The sequence below is a fragment of the Podarcis vaucheri genome (genome assembly GCF_965113315.1).
Source record: "Podarcis vaucheri genome assembly, chromosome: 5".
Lineage (NCBI taxonomy): Eukaryota > Metazoa > Chordata > Lepidosauria > Squamata > Lacertidae > Podarcis > Podarcis vaucheri.
Genome location: NC_138763.1, coordinates 91,046,791 through 91,066,277, shown reverse-complemented (window position 1 = coordinate 91,066,277; position 19,487 = coordinate 91,046,791). Strand labels below are relative to the sequence as shown.

General features: G+C 46.6%; 1 protein-coding gene and 1 long non-coding RNA gene across 2 annotated transcripts; one reads left to right on the top strand and one right to left on the bottom strand.

The window, feature by feature from the left end:
- The first annotated feature begins 1,706 nt into the window (after positions 1 to 1,706).
- Positions 1,707 to 19,269, top strand: WNT8B (Wnt family member 8B). The gene is made up of 6 exons (XM_082223644.1): positions 1,707 to 1,822; positions 9,337 to 9,370; positions 13,895 to 14,033; positions 16,333 to 16,458; positions 17,416 to 17,558; positions 18,688 to 19,269. The coding sequence occupies exons 1-6, from the start codon at positions 1,755 to 1,757 to the stop codon at positions 19,246 to 19,248; spliced, it is 1,071 nt and encodes a 356-aa protein (XP_082079770.1). The 5' UTR covers positions 1,707 to 1,754; the 3' UTR covers positions 19,249 to 19,269.
- Positions 6,567 to 8,913, bottom strand: LOC309532889. The gene is made up of 3 exons (XR_014220052.1): positions 8,802 to 8,913; positions 7,893 to 7,970; positions 6,567 to 7,103 (listed from the first exon to the last, which is right to left on the bottom strand). It is a non-coding gene; the product is annotated as an uncharacterized lncRNA (long non-coding RNA).
- Positions 19,270 to 19,487: the final 218 nt, after the last annotated feature.

Below are 19,487 nucleotides of genomic sequence, written 5' to 3'. Positions count from 1 at the left end.
CTGTGTGGCGTGGTCCTATGTGAGCTGGGACCTGGTAGCAGCTCTGACACTTGTTTACAAAGCTATTGTACTACCAACCTTACTGTATGCTTGTGAAACATGGATCACTTATAAACGCCATCTCCAACTCCTCAAAAGATTCCATCAACGGTGTTTCCAAAAAAATTTACACATCACCTGGGAAGACAGGCAAACTAATGCCAGTGTACTGGAAGAAGCAAAGATCACCAGTGTCAAAGCAATGAGAGCCAGTGTGGTGTAGTGGTTAAGAGTGGTGGGCTCATAATCTAGTGGAACGGGTTCGATTCCCCACTCCTCCACATGCAGCTGCTGGGTGACCTTAGGCTAGTCACACTTCTCTGAAGTCTCTCAGCCCCACTCACCTCACAGAGTGTTTGTTGTGGGGGAGGAAGGGAAAGGAGAATGTTAGCCGCTTTGAGACTCCTTAGGGTAGTGATAAAGTGGGATATCAAATCAAAACTCTTCTTCTTCGTCTTCAACATCAACTTCGTTGGACTGGTCATGTTGTTCGGATGCCTGATTGTCATCTTCCAAAGCAACTACTCTATTCTGAACTTAAAAATAGTAAGCATAATGTTGGTGGTCAACAAAAGAGCTTCAAAGACTCTCTCAAAGCAAATCTAAAAAAAAAGTAGTATAAACACTGACAATTGGGAAACACTGGCCTGCGAGCGCTCCAACTGGAGAACAGTCTTTACCAAAGGTATCATGGGTTTCGAAGACGCTTGAATTTAAGACGAAAGGAAGAAACGCGCTAAGAGGAAGGCACGCTTGTCAGACCCTCATTGTGATCAACTCCCACCCAGAAACCTATGTCCCCACTGTGGAAGGACGTGTGGATCCAGAATTGGCCCCCACAGTCACTTATGGACTCACTTTTGAAAACCGTGTTTATGGAAGACAATCTTACTTGGCTGCGAGTGATCGCCAAAGAAGATGATCATCCTTGTCTAGAGTTTTTGCTCCAAAGGAGGGATTGAAAAAGCCAGAAGGAAAGAAGACCTTTGGGTACCAACTCCTTTTCCATCTAGCTGTTTGAGGGATGAGTTGCAAATATTCTCGATTCTCCAGCCTTCTTCTCAGAAGCCCTCTTACAGCGCAACTCCACCTCCCCAGTTCTTAAGAACAAATATAATTCATGCTCGCGGAAAATGCACAGGTTGCAATGGAAGCCTCCAAGGCGAAAGATCAAAGATTTGTAATAAGTCTTTCCAAGTTGCCTTTGGAGATGTTGCAGGGTTGCTGATGGTGGAGATTGCACCCAAGGACTATTCGAGGGATTTGCTTTGTCTCTTTCTGTCTTTTTATCTCTGTCAAACAACACCCCCCCCCAAAAAAAAACCCTTTTTCTTGGTGGCATTTGTCTTCAAGGGACCTGGGGTGTTCTTTTGATCAGTTCAGTCTCTCTCTGGCACTTGAGTCCTGATTGGCTGAAGGACTTAGGGCGGGGGGGGGGAGAAATCTTTAATTAAGTAGATAATCTCTTCTTACAAATTTCAGTGGCTCCATTTCACCAATCCCCTTTTGCTTGCACTTCAGGACCGATTGTCCTACAGCGCAGTTTGGATTCGGGGTCTTTTAACTTCTCTGCACCCTTTAGGAGCAGAGGCTAGGAGCTCATTTTGCTCTTCTTTCCCCCCCTCCCCCTCCTCAAATTACCATCCTAATATTTTAAGATCTTCTTTTTTTCAGCCTTTTATTTATTTATTTTTGAGGGGGGAAGGGGCAGGATTATGTTTTGGATGGGCTCCTATCCAGCCACCTTGTTCCTCGTGTCCTTCTTCCACTTCAGCTATCCTTGGTGAGTAACGAGAGTTCCTTCCTTTGCGATGATGTAGCAAGACAGGCCCATGGGACACGGTCGTGCAGGGTCAAAGGCACCCTCACCTCGCTCTCTGAGCAACCACCACCCCTTTCCTATTTCCCTTGGGTCGCTAAAGGGTGTTTTAGGCTTGTGGAGCCTGACCTCACCCGGAGGCACATCCTACAGACCCCCCAGAGGACTGCTTGGAGAGATCATCGGGGATCTCAGAGAAGCTACTTTGCAAGGTATCGCGTCCAATTTGCAAGATGAACTGATCGCAGAAGAGCAGGGGTTCCTCTGTCTGAAGGTTCCCAAGCTACGAAGCTTTGCTCTCTCCTTTCCTTGCATTCTGTGTCTCCTTTATGTTCCTAACCAGCAATTCAGCTGCTGCCTCCAAGATTCTGGTTGCATTGATTTAGCTGGTTGAAATCACAGCTTTCGGCTTGACAGTTCAGTAATGAGGGAATAGCAAGGGTTTTCAAGAAGAAGAAAGTGTCAAAAGGGAACATTCGGCCTCGTTTTTTTAACATCACGACTCGTTAAGATATTCCAATTGGCTCCCCGCAGCAGTCAAAAAAAGTCAACCGTTCTCAGATAAACTAGCAATCAATTCAATTGGACCGTTCTGCTGCGTAGTCTATGTTTTTCGTTGTTCAGCCTGAAATGTTTTGTACTGGTGAGACTCATGAAACTTTAGTGAATGCCTTTGAAATTGTCTGTTTTTAAAAAGAAAATTGGAAAGGATATCACAGAAGCAAATACCCAGCGTTCGTGAGATAATAGGTAATGCATTATCTTTCACTGCGTCTCTGTTAATTTGTTTAAGTCCAGGCACATCTTTAGGTTACATGGAATTTACCGCCAGGCAGAATTAATTCCGACAAAAAGGAATTCCCCCAATCACCTGATCTCGCTTGGCATCCTCTTGTCTCAGTGGAACAAAGTTGTCTGAGAGGATTCTGTGCTTGATAGACTCTGCGCTTGCCATGCTAAATTTTTGCAACCTGCTAAAATCTGGGGCTAAATTTAACCAAGTTCAGTGCTGCTTGCGGCATCTTTTCAGAGAGTTTACCTCAGCTGGGATTCCAGTATACTGCGAGTGTAAAAATAACCAAACTGTGCTGGATGGGGAATAGCTTTCTCGTATCATTCCCCATTGCTCTTAATAAGGACTAACAGAGGGATAATTGAATCTGGAGAAATTGGCTAGGGAGCCCTAACTAAAACCCAGAGAGGGCTAGACTTTTGCAGTAGTGACTCTTTAATGTTCAGAGGAGAGATTCTAGTGCGGGGGAACAGAAGGAAGTTGTATCGAAATCTTGAGCCCCCCAACAATACAATTTGCTTTGGGGATGTTAACAGCAGAAGTGCAAAAGGACCAGGCGCAAGAACAAGTCGTTCAGACTTGTTGAAATGTTTGAAACCCTCTCATGGTTAAGCCAAAAGTGTCTCAGTGGAATGGGAAATAGGGTTAGGGAGCAGTGTTGTTTGTGTGTATCCTAAGGTTAAAAAGGTTAAGTGAATCCTAAGGTGCGTATCCTAAGGAGAAAGGAAAGCCTCAGAGGGGCCTAAGAGCCTTCAACAAGAGCATTCCTCTTAAGGGGTTGAGGATAATCTACAATTTTTCCTCGTGGCTCCCCGCTTCTCCCTTCTAACATCATACCCGGTGGTCCTGTGTCGATCAGTCTGGCGGCAAAATGGGGCCACCCACAATTAAAGCGATCGTTTTTCTGCATCTGCATTCCAGATAGGCAGCGGTGGAGCATTAATTTAAAAAATAAACGTTAAATAGCTCCCAAGAACCACAGTCCAGCGGGTGAGGTAGTGGTGGAAACGTTTGTCTGTGAGCGAGAGAGAGTAAGAAAGAGAGAGAGAGGGAGATCAAACTCTTAAAAACTTCTGGTATCCTGGAAGGATGCAGGGACCCAGGGTCAGGATTTGTGCATGGTGAGGCTTGTATATATATTTTAAGGGCCCTAACCACTTTAAAACTTTCCCAAGGGGAAAGTGTTTTCTTCTGTCTGAATTTAATCGTCCTTCCAAAGCGTCTTGAGATGAGATGGAGGTACAGTCCCAGCTACTTAAAGTTTGCTAGACGGAGGATTGAAATGTGGGAATACGAGGTGCACATTCCCAAACCTCCGTTCTCCCCTCTCTGGACTCTGTCATGTACACCATTGGGAGGAATATCCCTGTGTATGGACCATCACTCAGATTAGGTTCAGGACTTGATGAACTTCTTGATACTTGCCTAGCGCCAAACCTCAGCATCCAGCATTACAGAGCAAACTGTGCTATAGCACTTGACTGCCAGGTTCAATTGTCGCCTCCAAATTCCACAGCTACTGAGCTGTTTATTAGTTAAAATGCTTCTGGCTCCCAGGCTCAGAACAGAATCAACACACTAGTGCAAATAAGGGCCACCGTTTTATTTATCTTGAGAACAGAACCTGCAATCAAACACCATCAGGTGCAATTCCAGACCCTCCATATGTCCCTATATTCCAGGGACAGTCCCAGATTTACAGAAGCCATCCTGGTTTCTGATTTGATCCCGGAATGTCCCTCTTTTCCTTAGGGCACCCCCCTATTTTCATTGGAGAAATGTTGGAGGGTATGGAGTAATAATAATAATAATAATAATAATAATAATAATTTATTCTTTATACCCTGCCCATCTGGCTGGGCTTCCCCAGCCACTCTGGGAGGCTGCCAACAGAATATTAAAAACACGAGAAAACATCAAACATTAAAAACTTCCCTAAACAGGTCTGCCTTCAGATGTCTTCTAAAAGTCAGATAGCTGTTTATTTCCTTGACATCTGATGGGAGGGTGTTCCACAGGGCAGGCGCCACTACCGAGAAGGCCCTCTGCCTGGTTCCCTGTAACCTCACTTCTCGCAGGAAGGGAACTGCCAGAAGACAGCCAAGGAGATAAGTAACTATAAGTAACTATACAACCTTTAGAAGACACCTGAAGGCAGCCCTGTATAGGGAAGGGTTTTTTTTAATGTTTAATGTTTTATTATCTTTTTTATATATGTTGGAAGCTGCCCCGAGTGGCTGGGGCAGTCAGATGGGTGAGGTGAAAATATAATCATTATCATATGCATTGACCCTGATTTTAGCTGCTAGAAAAAGAGGTACTGGAACTTACCATGAACACCTCTCTTGTTCTCTTATAATGGCAATAGTGCCTACCTGAAAGAGCCAGTGTGGTGTAGTGGTCAAGAGTGGTAGTCTTGTAATCTGGGGAACCGGGTTCGCGTCTCCGCTCCTCCACATGCAGCTGCTGGGTGACCTTGGGCCAGTCACACTTCTCTGAAGTCCCTCAGCCTCACTCACCTCACAGAGTGTTTGTTGTGGGGGAGGAAGGGAAAGGAGAATGTTAGCCACTTTGAGACTCCTTAGGGTAGTGATAAAGCAGGATATCAAATCCAAACTCTTCTCTTCTCTTCTTGCTGGAACTGACTTCCAGTGAGTTCTGGCTGAAAAGAGCCCTGCTGCTAGCAATGGATATAATTTGGAAATGTTCATCTGCAAGGTTCGTTGCGACAGTGTGCTCCCCATCTGTGAAGTGCCATGGCTCTATGACTTTCTATCTCAGGTCTACCAAGACATCAATGGGCAAATGTTGGTATGCTATATAAGCTTTCACTGTAGAGACGATTCACCAGTTAAAATTTCGGGGAAAGAGCGAGCTTTTCCGTACGTTTCCCATTGATGTATGGGAACAAGGACGCGGGCGGCGCTGTGGTCTAAACCACTGAGCCTCGGGTTTACTGATCAGAAGGTCAGCAGTTCGAATCCCCATGAAAGGGTGAGCTCCGGTTGCTCTGTCCCAGCTCCTGCCAGTCTAGCAGTTCGAAAGCATGCTAGTGCAAGTAGATAAATAGGTACCACTGTGGCGGGAAGGCAAATGGCATTTCCATGCCCTCTGGTTTCCGTCACAGTGTCCCGTTGCGCCAGAAGCATTTTAGTCCTGCTGGCTACATGACCCAGAAAGCTGTCTGTGGACAAACGCCGGCTCTCTCGGCCAGAAAGCGAGATGAGTGCCGCACCCTCATAGTCAGCCTTAACTGGACTTAACCGTCCAGGGGTCCTTTACCTTTACCTTTTACAAGGAAATCAGCAAATTCTACAGGAGCACTGAGAATAAGGTTGAAGGGAAATTAGGATGCTTCTTCAATAATGTTTTCTAAGCAATGAATCGCGCCGGAAGTGATTCCTTTGACGGTGGGTTTTTTTTGTGTGTGTCATGAGAACAAGTTGTACGCCCAGCTTGCGCAGCTGGAAAGTTGTGTTTCATGACATTGTAAGGCAACAGATTGTTGTAATGACCCCTTCACTCATGGCTATGCATATATCCATAAATAGGATGCACATTTGTAGGATATTGGAGTAATTACTAAAGGAGAATGAGTAGCCCATTCTGTAGTTGTTGTAGTCTTCATACTGCATTTCCCATTGCTCTTCTTGGTATGATGATTTCTCATTTTGATTGGTTTTGTCGATTTTTACGTGATTTATTTATTCTAACCCATCCATTGTGCTTGACCTGGGATATACTGTGCTGAAGAGCGAGCTAACAATATGCCATAATACTACAACTAATAGCAATAATAATTGGCTCAAGAGATGAAGTGGTAGTTTTAGGAAGCAACCAACATTGCTTTTAGAGGTTTTACTTTCAGAAGACACCTTGGCCCTTAAAAAGTGATTTATTAATATGCGCATACCATCCTCTTTAGATTGCAAATTACAATTGAATGTGCTGTGGCTCTGCCAGCGGCAAGTATTCCTGAGGTCCAGTAATATTTCCTTGGCTATTGTTTCCCCCCAAAATCTGATACAGTTCTCTTCTGAGCATAATCCAGAAGATCTGCAACTCAGCCAAGCAGAAATAAAATCCAAAAGATTCAGGCCCCATGGAAATAATGTTTTGACTGTCTGTTATCACTAAAAAGTCATTGCAACATAATAATTGGCTTACTGGATCAGGCCAGAGAAGAAGATACACATTCAGTTAAACAATAAATGGATGAAAAGCAGGATTTAAGCAGTAAAAAAACCTAAAACAACTTTTAAAAATTTGACGGCTCTATTTCATATCCTAGCTTCAAGGCCATTCGGGTATTTACCGGTAATCCCATCGTCTTGAAGAAGAGGATCAGAGTGGTCTGCCTCATTAGCTTAGAGTCTGCTTAGTTCGCCCAATTGGGAATCTGTGGCTGTCCTGTTCACTCCGTGGCAAGTGGTAAATTGACAGAAACTGGCTCTGAAAAAAGAAATAACCACAACTCCTATTGTTAAAGGGGACATCTCCACACATAGATGCTTATTTTGTGCCAGCGATTAATCTGTCCCCTTGTGTGCTGACCGGCAAACTTGAATTTGTGTGCTCTGTCTTTTCTCCTTCCTTGACGACTGCCCTTGCCTTTGAAGGGAGATAAAGCCAGTCTGCTAAGAAGTGATTGCTTCAAAGGTTTGCTACAAAAACGAATGTGAAGGTGCTTTAATAGAAATATTTCCATCGTAGTCTTTCCTGACAAAGGGTGCAACTTGAATGCAGCAACCTTTGCTCTTTCCTGCACGGCACAAGCAATCAAATCAAGAAACATCGTTTCGCCTTTTGTCCAAACTGGGAAACTGGTTCCCGGTTTCAGATCAAGCCAGGAGCTCAAACCAACTGTGGTTTTAATTTCCTGGCTTGGTTCCTAAACTGGGAACCAGTTGTTCAGTTTGGACGAAAATGGGAAGTTTTAGAGGCTTCCTAATTTGATTGCTCATATTGTGTAGGGAGGGGCAAAGCTGTGTGCTACACAACATGGAAAATGGATACCTGAATTTATTAGGCTGAGATATGGTCATCTGAACGGGGCCATTATGGGAGGGTGATGAAAATCAGCAAGGAAACCTGAGAGATCGGGGTTGGAGAATCGCTTGGGGGATAAAAGCATTCTTCTTGGGTTTCACAGTTGGTTCTTGCGGTCTATTATTTGCATGTCCCACATTTCAGTTTTATGGTAGAGAGATGCAAAGCTTTGTAAATTCATTATAAACTTACATTTAGGGGTAGCATTGCCTCGCCCTCATCTGCGCTATGTGAAGGTCTGTTTCCATATCAACAGATGCACCTATTAAGCTAAAAGCAACTGCAATAATTACCCAGATCTTCTAGGGGGGAACACTTTCCAGATATACATTTCTGTTCCTTCTTGTCCCATCCACAGTGACTCTTGAGGGGTTCTTTCCCTTTTTCCTATGCGGTCAAGGAAGGCTTGAAAAGGAGGTCTTACTGGGGTACAATGATACTATCGCCTCTTAAGTTTTGGCAAATCTTTCTGCACAGGTGGAACTGCTCAAATTTCACTTGAAAAGCTCCGTTTGTGATACCACGTTTCAACAGGGAAAATTGCATTTTCAACATTTTCAGACGATTTTATATTCTATTTCGTTATCTCTGTTAAATTGTAAATCTGGGCCACCTTCTGATTTCTTACGTGTTTAGTTTCTCACTTAGTTTTCAAGTGTTCAGGCAGCAAATGTCATTTTTATTTGTTATAGGGGCTTTCTAATTTCAGTTCTATGAAAAGTTCTCTGGTTTCGCTTGATATCATATGAATCTTTCGCCTTTTACTAAAGATTTCCATGTTTTAGAAGACATCTGAAGGGAGCTCTGGATTGGGAAGTTTTTAATGTTTGATTTTTAAAAAAATGTTTTTATATGTGTTGAAAGCTGCCCAGAGTGGCTGGGAAAACCCAGCCATATAGGCAAGGTATAAATCAAATCATCATCACCATCATCTTTCCATCTTTCGTATACAAAGTACAAAATAGAAAGATACACCTAACAGTTGCAAGGCGGGGGGGGGGTTACAAATCAAATCTATATAAAATCATACTTAAGGTGTCATATCAAGAAATATCTAATGCCTGTGGTCTCACACCATGTTGTTAAATACATTTCTGATACCTTAATTGGTCCTCAGACTTTGGCAAGTGTTTTCCCTCTGTCCATGTTGTGGTTTCTTCTCCATTTCGTACAATACCTTTGCAGCCACAAGCCTACTGCCAACCACAACTCCATCCTGTTTTTTCAACCCAAGTGCAAATCCTTGACCATCATTCAACTATCTTTAGGCAAGGAATCAGGACAGGGAGAGGCTTGCAGCCCCAACGAACCTTCAGCAGTAACCAGTGGCGTAGCGTGGGTTGTCAGCACCCGGGGCAAGGCAAGTAATTTGCGCCCCCTAACCTGTGGATTTGCGCCCCCTAACCAGTGGATTTGCGCCTTCTAACCCTAACCCCCAGATGTTGCGCCCAGTGCGGCCGCCCCCCCTACACCCCCCACGCTACGCCACTGGCAGTAACTACTGGGCAACAATGGGCATATGCGCTCGGTTCAGTAAGTGGGACGACTCTCCGAGGGCTGGGCAGGGGTGGCACAGAGGAATTCCAGGCATTCCCTCTGCTTCTCTCCATTGATGAACCCTTTCCCTCCCTTCCAGGTCAGTGAATAATTTCCTGATGACTGGTCCCAAGGTAAGTGCGTTTCCTTTGATCTGTGTTTCTAATTCCAACAAGCCAAAATCGGCTGGGAATCAGGCTTGTTTCCAGCCTCCCAGGTTTGCTAAGGTTTGGACAGGGGCTCCCTGCACTCTCTGTCTCTTGAGTGCCGAATCTTAAGTACAAAAAGCAAGGAAGGAAGCTGTTTTTCTCTTTTACTAAAGAGTTCAGGGCAGTATTCCCCGTCCCCCGCCCCCAAATTCTATCTTCCCAACATCCCTGTCCAAGGCAATCCCAAGAGGTTTATGGCTGGGCAGGTTTCAGAGATTTGAATCCAAGTTGCTAAAGTCCAGATTCAACTCTTCTACACCATAGTAGCTGATGGCTTGGACTTTACGCATAGTGCTAAGCAGGGCTGTTTTTCTAGAAAAAGAGTTGCCGGAACTCACCATGAATGCTTCCCTTGTTCTCTTATAATGGCAATGGCAACCACCTGAGAGATGCTGAAAAAAGCCCTGGTGCTAGGGTTACCAGTTTGCTGGCTTTTTTGTTATTATTTTATTGGTCCCTATTCTTGCACCTTTCATGTATTAGGGACGCGGGTGGTGCTGTGGGTTAAACCACAGAGCCTAGGACTTGCCGATCAGAAGGTCGGCGGTTCGAATCCCCGCGACGGGGTGAGCTCCCATTGCTCGGTCTCTTCTCCTGCCAACCTAGCAGTTCGAAAGCACGTCAAAGTGCAAGTAGATAAATAGGTACCACTCCAGCGGGAAGGTAAACGGCATTTCCGTGCACTGCTCTGGTTCGCCAGAAGCGGCTTAGTCATGCTGGTCACATGACCCAGAAGCTGTACGCCGGCTCCCTCGGCCAATAAAGCGAGATGAGCGCCACAACCCCAGAGTCGGTCACGGCTGGACCTAATGGTCAGGGGTCCCTTCACCTTTACCTTAATGCTAATTTCCATGCTGTGGAATTGCTCTGCTTTCCTTAGGACCAAATCAGCGAGGCTGAGGGTGGGGGGTCTTGTCGTCTGAGCAGCCCAGGACCTCCAGACACGCTTGTTCCCCAGGAAGGTCACTTCTGTGTTGCCAACACAGTGGTTTACCCCCGGAGGCGCACTCCATTCTCTCTCAAGACAGACAAATGCCAACAACAGCCGTGTTGAGGGGCGTGTGGAAGCATCACCTGATCGAGCCCAGAGATGTCAAGTATAAAATGGAACAGGTCAACATATAAATGCAACCTAGCAAATACAAAAACAGTTCCTTGAGCTAACAGCCTCATAAGCTTCTTGAGTTTTAGTGGCCTAGGTAGGGGACCCACAGGGGCAGTTTCCCTGGCGTCAAAATGGTCAGGGGCACAAAATTGCAACACCCGGCACTGCCTGAATACTTCTGTTGCTGAGCTCTGTTGAAAATGGCTTCTCCAGGCAAACCAGGAAGTGGCATCTCAAGATAACAGAACAACTCTTCTCAGTGGCGTAGCGTGGGTTGTCAGCACCCGGGGCAAGGCAAGTAATTTGCGCCCCCTAACCCGTGGATTTGCGCCCCCTAACCCTAACCCCCAGATGTTGCGGCCGGCCCCCCCTGCACCCCCCACGCTACGCCACTGACTCTTCTTATTTCTCTAGTCGTGATCTCCTGGGTGATGTTCTGAGCGCTGGCATTTTGCTACAAAACCCTGCTTAATCTTTTAGATACAGGAGTGAGGGTCAGACAGAGGCAGTAAAAGTCGAACATAGTGGTTGGGACAGTTAGAGTGAAAGACAGGGATGGAACTGAGAGAGAAGAGTGTGACAGTGTGAGATAGTGCCACATCTAGTTCAGGGCACACATCTGAGAAACCGTTCTGAACATATTTAAAACTTGTTTGTTCTTCAATAAACTTTAATCTTTGTTGTTGACTTTACAACCTGACTGAGACTCAGAAGAAACCTGGTTGGTAGCAGCAGAAGAATAAAGCAGTGGTGTACAGGTCAATAGTCAGTAAAACGACCGGGGGCTCTGAACAAACACCACAAAATTGGGCTCTCCCCACCTGTGTATTCTGCAACAGTGCATTGGCGGTAGATTTATTCTGCTTTCGTGTGTTCTGCAGTGCTTCCTCAATGCTTCCACATTATTGCCTTCTGGAGGGGCAATAGCGGAACGAAAGCAAAACAAAATACAGTGGTACCTCTACTTAGGTTCACCTCTGGTTACGTATCGTTTGGGATATGTACACAGCAAACCCAGAAATATTTTTCTGGGTTTCGCCACACGCACATGCGCAGAAGTGCTCTACGTGCCACACACATGTGCAGAAGCACTAAACCGCACCACACACATGTGCAGAAGTGGCACCTCCAGATAAGCACACCTCGGGATCCATCCGGAGCTCCAGAATGGATCCCCTGCAAAACAGGAGGTACCACTGTAAAGAAACTAGAACATTTGTGGCATAAAATTTACCAGATTTCTTATGCGATATGCCCTGATTTGGAAGCGAAGCAGTGTGACTCCCCCCAAAAAACGTTTGCAGATGCAAACAGTATTAAAAGTGGATTGCATGTGACCATTCCTGTAGCATCTTGAGCACAAAAAAATCCTGGGTGCCTAATAAGAAGGATATTTGAAGGGGCCCTTTGGCTGTAATCCTATGCACACTTACTTAGGAGTAAGCCCCATTGAAGCTGCTCTGCCGGTCCGTCTGTTGCAGCAAAAGCAAACACAGCTGCCTGCCTTGAAGACTTTGAATAGGGCTTCCTCCACTGATACTGTTTCATAGAGGAAAACACCATATTGAACTTGGCCCCCTGAAGTAAAAGGAAGGAATGGAAAGGGGGTGGGGAGTTGATGAGGGGGCCAAACATCTGAAGAGTCTAGATAAAAGTCTGGCTGTACTTGACAGGTTTGCTGTTTGGGGGCTGGGCTGGGAGGTGGATTAAGAAGCTGGGAGAAAGCATGATCCAAGTGGGAAGTTAGCAAACGACACAAACGAGAGGCTCTGCAGTTCTCAACAGTGTGGGGTCTGGCTCAGCCATGCAGTTAGCACATAGACCAGGTCAGGGAAAGCCCAGCACATAGACCAGGTCAGGGAACCTGCAAAAAGGAAACGGGAGCAAACTAACTAAAACACAAAACAAACGAACAAAACACCTATGTGGTAAATCGTGGTATTGATCCTGATCCAAAGGGTTCCATATTCTACTGGTCCTTCTTCAGGGAAATTGAGAGAACAGTAATTCAAAGTCCCGATGTGCTGCCAGAGGTCCTGTTTTCCAGGGACGGTCCTGGATTTACAGAAGCCGTCCCAGTTTCTGATTTGATCCTGGAATGTCCCACTTTTCCTTAGGACGTCCCTATTTTCATCGGAGAAATATTGGAGGGTATGTGCTGGCCCTCCTATCTCTTACCCAGAGGAGATAGAAGAGGCGGCACATCCAGATTTCGAATTCCTCTTATCTGAAATTCCTGAGGAAGGACCAGTAGGGTCTGATGCGCATTGGCTCAATAAGCCCTTTCCCTCTCTGTCCTGCTGCTTTTTTGCTTTTATTTCCAGGTCAGGCAAAGCAGCCTTCTGTGCCAGAACTAGTGCTGGGCTGCGGTGCACCATAAAATCTTAGAATCATAGAATTGTAGAGTTGGAAAAGACCCCGGGGTCCTTTGTTCCAACGCCCTGCAATGCATAAATCTCAGCTAAAGCATCCACGACTCTCCAATTTCTTGTACGTTTTCCTCTCCTGTGATTGAGACTTCAATTTGTCTGCCTCATTCTGAGCGCACTTGAACAATTCTTGGCTGAAATTTGGGTCTTTGTGGGGTTTTGAACTTACCTCAGTGTCATGTTTAAACATTTCTCCAGCCTCCCTAAACTGACTGCACTGCCTGATCTGAAAAAAACCCCAACTTATCTCCCTCCCAACCACAGGAATTTCACACACACCCCAACACTCTCCTCTGCGATTATTATTTTGTTATTAATAATTAAATTTCTCCACCCCCCTTCATCCGAGGATCACCAGGATGGAGAAAAACTGGGATGAATTTTCAGCACAGCCCTGAAAATTCAACGTCCTTTTTTTCAATGCAAGGAAAAAAGAAGGCACTTAAGACCCAGTTCAAAGGAAGAAAATCCTCTTGGTAATCTAAAGGAGGAGTAGCAGGCGAGACATTCCGAAAGCCCTGGAATGAGTGGTTTAGGAAGCTGCACTTTCTCATTTTAGTACTTTATATTCAGATCATGCCCTGTTTCGCCTTTTCAGCTTCTAATGGAATTGTCTGTCGAATTCGTCGCTTACTGGCTGCATGTTAAATATGGAAGGTGTCACCAAATTCACTGCACAATCTTATCTCTGTCGACTCGAACCCTGGACGCAGTCAGACAAGTCTCCTGGACTTGAGCACATAGCGACTCACTTCCTGGGCCTTCCAGGAGACAATGATGCTAAGTCCAATTTGGTGCTGAGGATACAAATAGGGTTTGCTTTGTCAGGCAAGGATTGAACTCTTAGAGGGAGGTTTCGAAGGCATGGCAATCTCTCCTTGTGGAAGCTCCTCTTTTGCCCTTTCCTCCCTGCAGGCATACCTCATCTATTCCAGCAGCGTTGCGGCCGGAGCACAGAGTGGGATTGAGGAATGCAAGTTCCAGTTTGCTTGGGATCGCTGGAACTGCCCAGAGAGAGCTTTGCAACTCTCCAGCCACGGAGGACTGCGTAGTGGTAAGAAAATGTCAGGAGGGTTGCCTGGGGCCTTCCTGAGACATTGCCTGCCTGAAGGGTAAAAGCTCAAGGGACCCCGGACCATTAGGTCCAGTCATGGCCGACTCTGGGGTTGCGGCGCTCATCTCTCTTTATTGGCCGAGGGAGCCGGCGTACAGCTTCCGGTTCATGTGGCCAGCATGACTAAACCGCTTATGGCGAACCAGAGCAGCGCACGGAAACGCTGTTAACCTTTCCGCCGGAGCGGTACCTATTTATCTACTTGCATTTTGACGTGCTTTTGAACTGCTAGGTTGGCAGGAGCAGTGACCGAGCAACGGGAGCTCACCCCGTCGCGGGGATTCGAACCGCCGACCTTCTGATCGGCAAGTCCTAGGCTCTGTGGTTTAACCCACAGCGCCACCCGCGTCCCTTGCCTGAAGGGACCCCCCCCAAACGGGTCCCCCCTTAACTTAAGTTGGTCCAGCACCAAAGCTGGTCAAATTATTTTAAGCCCCTGAGGTATTTAATGGTAATGCATTAAATAACTAACAATTTGCAACCAGCTCATGACACCCAGGAAACTGCCTCGCTCAGTCTAAAGATAGGACCGGCCCCATAGGAGCTGGTAAGGGGATTTAAGGATGCTTTTAACTCCAGAGTTTATGTGCCCTTTTAAAGACGCAGTCACCCAAGGAAGAAGCTTTTATGATCTCACAACCATCACTGACATAATCTAGTTCTCTGGCAATTGATCTATCTATTACACAACAGGGGAGCTGAGGAGAAAAAGCTATGGCCAACTGCTGCTTTAGCCAAATATGGTTAGCCAGTGCTTTTCTTCCTGTGGGTACGCAGGGGTACCCATACCCCTTAACATTTTGTGAATCTAACAGAGAAGAAACAATTTTTAAAATAAAAAAATAGTTTCTTCTCTAGCACAGTGAATTGTCAGTTCTGTTGAATAGCACGATGATTGGCCAGTTTCGTTGTTACTACCTCTGATTGTTGTTACCACCTTCATTCCTTTCCAGGTGTTTCCTGAGTCGCATACAGAAGCGAGCGTCAGGGGTCAGCAAACTTTTTCAGCAGGGGGCCAGTCCACTGTCCCTCAGACCTTGTGCGGGGCCAGACTATATTTTGAAGGGGGGAAAATGAACGAATTCTTATGCCCCACAAATAACCCAGAGATGCGTTAAAATAAAAGGATACATTCTGCTCATGTGAAAACACCAGGCAGGCCCCACAAATAACCCAGAGATGCATTTTAAATAAAAGGACACATTCTACTCATGTACAAACACACTGATTCCCGGACTGTCCGCGGGCCGGATTTGGAAGGCGATTAGGCCGGATCCGGCCCCCGGGCCTTAGTTTGCCTACCCATGGTTTAATGTGTGAAGCAGTCTGGAATGTGGACGTGTGGTGTTTTGCTGATTAAAGTTTGGTTTCATTGAGGGTCAGTCTTTCAAAATGAGTAATGCACATTCTTTGTACTTTTGTCCATTTACTGTATTCATTTCCCCCGATTTGAACTATAAGAAGGTGATTTTCTTGAGTCAAAATGAGAGTACCCCTAAATGTGTTGTTTTTTAAAAGGAAAAAAGGGCTGTGGTTACCAAATCCGGCTGCTTTGCTTATCTTTGCACATCTGTACCTCCAGCTGTGACCCATCAGCGGCACTGCCACCCGAGAGAAATGTAGAGAACCAAAAGCCAAACAGTACGCTCTGTGTATTGTTTTCTCTAACAGGTTTGGGTTTTTTAGTGCAATCTAGATGGCTTCAAGGGACGCGGGTGGCGCTGTGGGTTAAGCCACAGAGCCTAGGACTTGCCGATCAGAAGGTCGGCGGTTCGAATCCCTGCGACGGGGTGAGCTCCCGTTGCTTGGTCTTTCTCCTGCCAACCTAGCAGTTCGAAAGCACGTCAAAGTGCAAGTAGATAAATAGGTTCCGCTCCAGCGGGAAGGTAAACGGCGTTTCCATGCGCTGCTCTGGTTCGCCAGAAGTGGCATAGTCATGCTGGCCACATGACCTGGAAGCTGTCTGTGGAAAAAAGCCGGCTCCCTCGGCCTATAGAGCGAGATGAGCGCCGCAACCCCAGAGTCGGTCACGACTGGGCCTAACCATCAGGGGTACCTTTACCTTAAAAAAAAATTTCTCAGTTCAGTATGGATCATTTCCCAATACAGTACTCTTTCATCCTTTTACAAGTCCAAGTTTCAGCCTTACTGTTTGGGATGCTCCAAATCACAGGAGCTGCGGCCGTATCCTGTCTTGCACCTCCTTTAGTTTCCTTTTTCCTGTGTCTTCGTTTGACAGCAAACCGAGAAACAGCCTTTGTCCATGCGATCAGCTCCGCTGGAGTCATGTACACACTGACACGCAATTGCAGCCTGGGCGACTTTGACAATTGTGGATGCGATGATTCACGCAACGGGCAACTTGGTAAGGACTCTTGTGTAGGGTTGCCATATTTCAAAAAGTAAAAAACCAGGACGTCCCAAAAGTTGTGGAGCTTTTTCAATTCGCTTGCCTAAGATCCAGGACAAAGTGCTGCCTTTTGGACCCCCCCCCCCAATCAATTCTGCCTTTGAAATCCAAGTCATGTCTGGAAAAATCCGGACGTATGGCCACCCTACTCTTGTGCCCATTCTTATTGCAAGAGAAACAAAACTGCCAATCCAAACATAATATTTCTTGCCCTTCTCTACGTCCTCACTTTATTAGAATCATAGATCAGAGTTGGAAGGGTCCCTGAGGATCCTGTAGTTTATAGGTAGCTTTCCCATATGGGGATCAAACCTGTGACCTCAGCACCATGCTCTAACCAACTGAGCTAGAAAACTGTGCAGAATTGATTCTCCCCTATCAGTGCTATGGCAGTGAGTGCAATCCTATGTGTGTCCATTCAGAAGTCAGTCCCTCTGAATCCAGTGGAAATTACTCCCACCAGGTTATATAGGACTGTAGCTTCAGTTTTCTGCAAGAAATGGTGTATTTTCATAGAATCCTCGAGATGGGCGGAGGACCTTGGAGGTGCTCTAGTTCAACCTCCTGCGCAATTCAATGCACTCACTCAAACGACTGGAAACAGCCGTGGCTTTTTCCAAAGAATCCCAGGAACTGTGGATTGTTAAGGGTGCTGGGAGTTTGCGAGGAGTCCCCTATTTCCCCTTGGAAAGATACAATTCCTGGAGTTCCCCACAAAATGGGTTTGATTGTTAAAGCACTCTGGGGGTTGTGGAATTTGTTATTGCCCCTAAAACAAATCTCGTTATTAAGAATCCATCTCCTTTATGGCTGCGGCTGTAACATTCACCATGAGGATGAAAGGACTGAAAGAATCTCGCCTGCCTCTTGACTCCATATGTCTGATGATATCTCTCTCTCTCTCTCCAACAGGAGGACAAGGGTGGCTGTGGGGCGGTTGCAGCGACAACGTGGGCTTTGGGGAGGCCATTTCAAAGCAGTTTGTGGACGCACTTGAGACAGGGCAGGACGCCAGAGCAGCGATGAACCTGCATAACAACGAGGCAGGCAGAAAGGTAATGACCCATTTTCCACCTATGGCAAATGAAATAGTTTGAAGCAGGAGATAGGTATCCTTTAGCCTTCTTCCTGAGGAGGTAGCCTCCTCTGGCGCAGCCAATTTAGATGGATGGCTTGATACAGAGAAACACTTCGGCAAGTTTCCTGAAGGCTCCAGATTTTAATGTCAGCAGGTTTGCCATTCATAAATTTCTGTCGAAATTGGAAGGAAGACTCTGACCACCGATGGAACAGTTTTCCAAAACAGTTGCAAAGTACCTTTCAGGTAGAAAATTATGATCCATTTCAATAAAAAGTCTTCTAGTTCTAGATACTGAGCTCGCAGGACACAGGTGGCGCTGTGGTCTAAACCACCGAGCCTCTTGGGCTTGCCAATCGGAAGGTTGGCAGTTTGGTTCCGTGCGACGGAGTAGGCTCCTGTTGCTCTGTCCCAGCTCCTGCCAACCTAGCAGTTCAAAAGTAAACCAGTGCAAGTAGATAAATAGGTACCACTCTGGCGGGAAGGTAAATGGCGTTTCCGTGCACTCTGGTTTCCGCCACAGTGTCCTGTTTTGCCAGAAGTGGTTTAGTCTTGCTGGCCACATGGCCTGGAAAAGCTGTCTGTGGACAAACGTCGGCTCCCTTGGCCTGAAAGCAAGATGGGCGCTACAACCCCACAGTCACCTTTGACTGAACTTAACCGTCCAGGGGTCCTTTACCTTAGCTTTTTACTGAACCTGGGCTGGGGGGTGGGGAGTGGCCAGTGCCGGATTTATGTATAAGCTAAACAAGCTATAGCTTAGGGCCCCACTCTCTTGGGGCCCCCCAAAAAAAATTAAAGGAGAACAACTGGATGTACATTTCCAACATATGAGATAAAAAACAATTGCTTCGATAAAATACATATTTTGTTATGTGCAAATGGCTTTAGATACCTATTAGGTCCAGAAATGACCATATAGCATATATTCAACACAAAAAACAGTGACAATTTGTTGTGGACAAAGGACAGCTGGACATATAAAGGGCCCCATTACCTTCAGTAGCTTAGGGCCTCATCAAACCTAAATCCAGGCCAGGGAGTGGCTTCCGGTCCGCCTGGCCTTCTTGCATGGCATTCCCTCTTGTCTTTTCCTTCCTCTCTAGGCAGTGAAAGGGACCATGAAGAGGACTTGCAAATGCCACGGAGTATCCGGCAGCTGCACCACGCAGACCTGCTGGCTGCAGCTGCCCGAGTTTCGAGAAGTAGGGACCTACCTGAAGGAGAAATACCACAAAGGCCTGAAGGTTGACTTGCTCCAAGGGGCAGGCAACAGTGCCGCCAGCCGGGGGGCGATTGCCGAAACCTTCAGCTCCATCTCCAAGAAGGAGCTGGTCCACCTGGAGGACTCCCCTGACTACTGCCTGGAGAACAAGACTCTGGGCTTGCTGGGGACGGAGGGCCGGGAGTGCCTGAAGAGGGGCAAGGCTTTGAGCAAGTGGGAGAAGCGCAGCTGTCAGCGTCTGTGCGGCGACTGCGGGCTGGCCGTGGAGGAGCGGCGAGCTGAGATGGTGTCCAGCTGCAACTGCAAGTTCCACTGGTGCTGCGCCGTCCGGTGCGAGCAGTGCCGCAAGCGCGTCACCAAATATTACTGCGTGCGCAAGGAGAAGCGGGAACGTGGTGGGGGCAGCGCGGCCTCCCGCAAACTCAAGAGGAAGCAGCCCTAATACCAGCCCCCTGCCAACCTCCCCCCCCTCCGATTTTTCTTCACTTCTGGATAATGTTTAAGTTAGAACCAACGACCCCATACAGTGGTACCTTGGTTGCCGAAAGGCTTAGTCATCGAACGAATCGGCTCCCGAACGCCGCAAACCCGGAAGGAAGTGTTCCGGTTTGCAAACGTTTTTCGGAAGCTGAACGTCCGCCGCGGCTTCCACTTGGGTGCAGGAAGCTCCTGTAACCAATC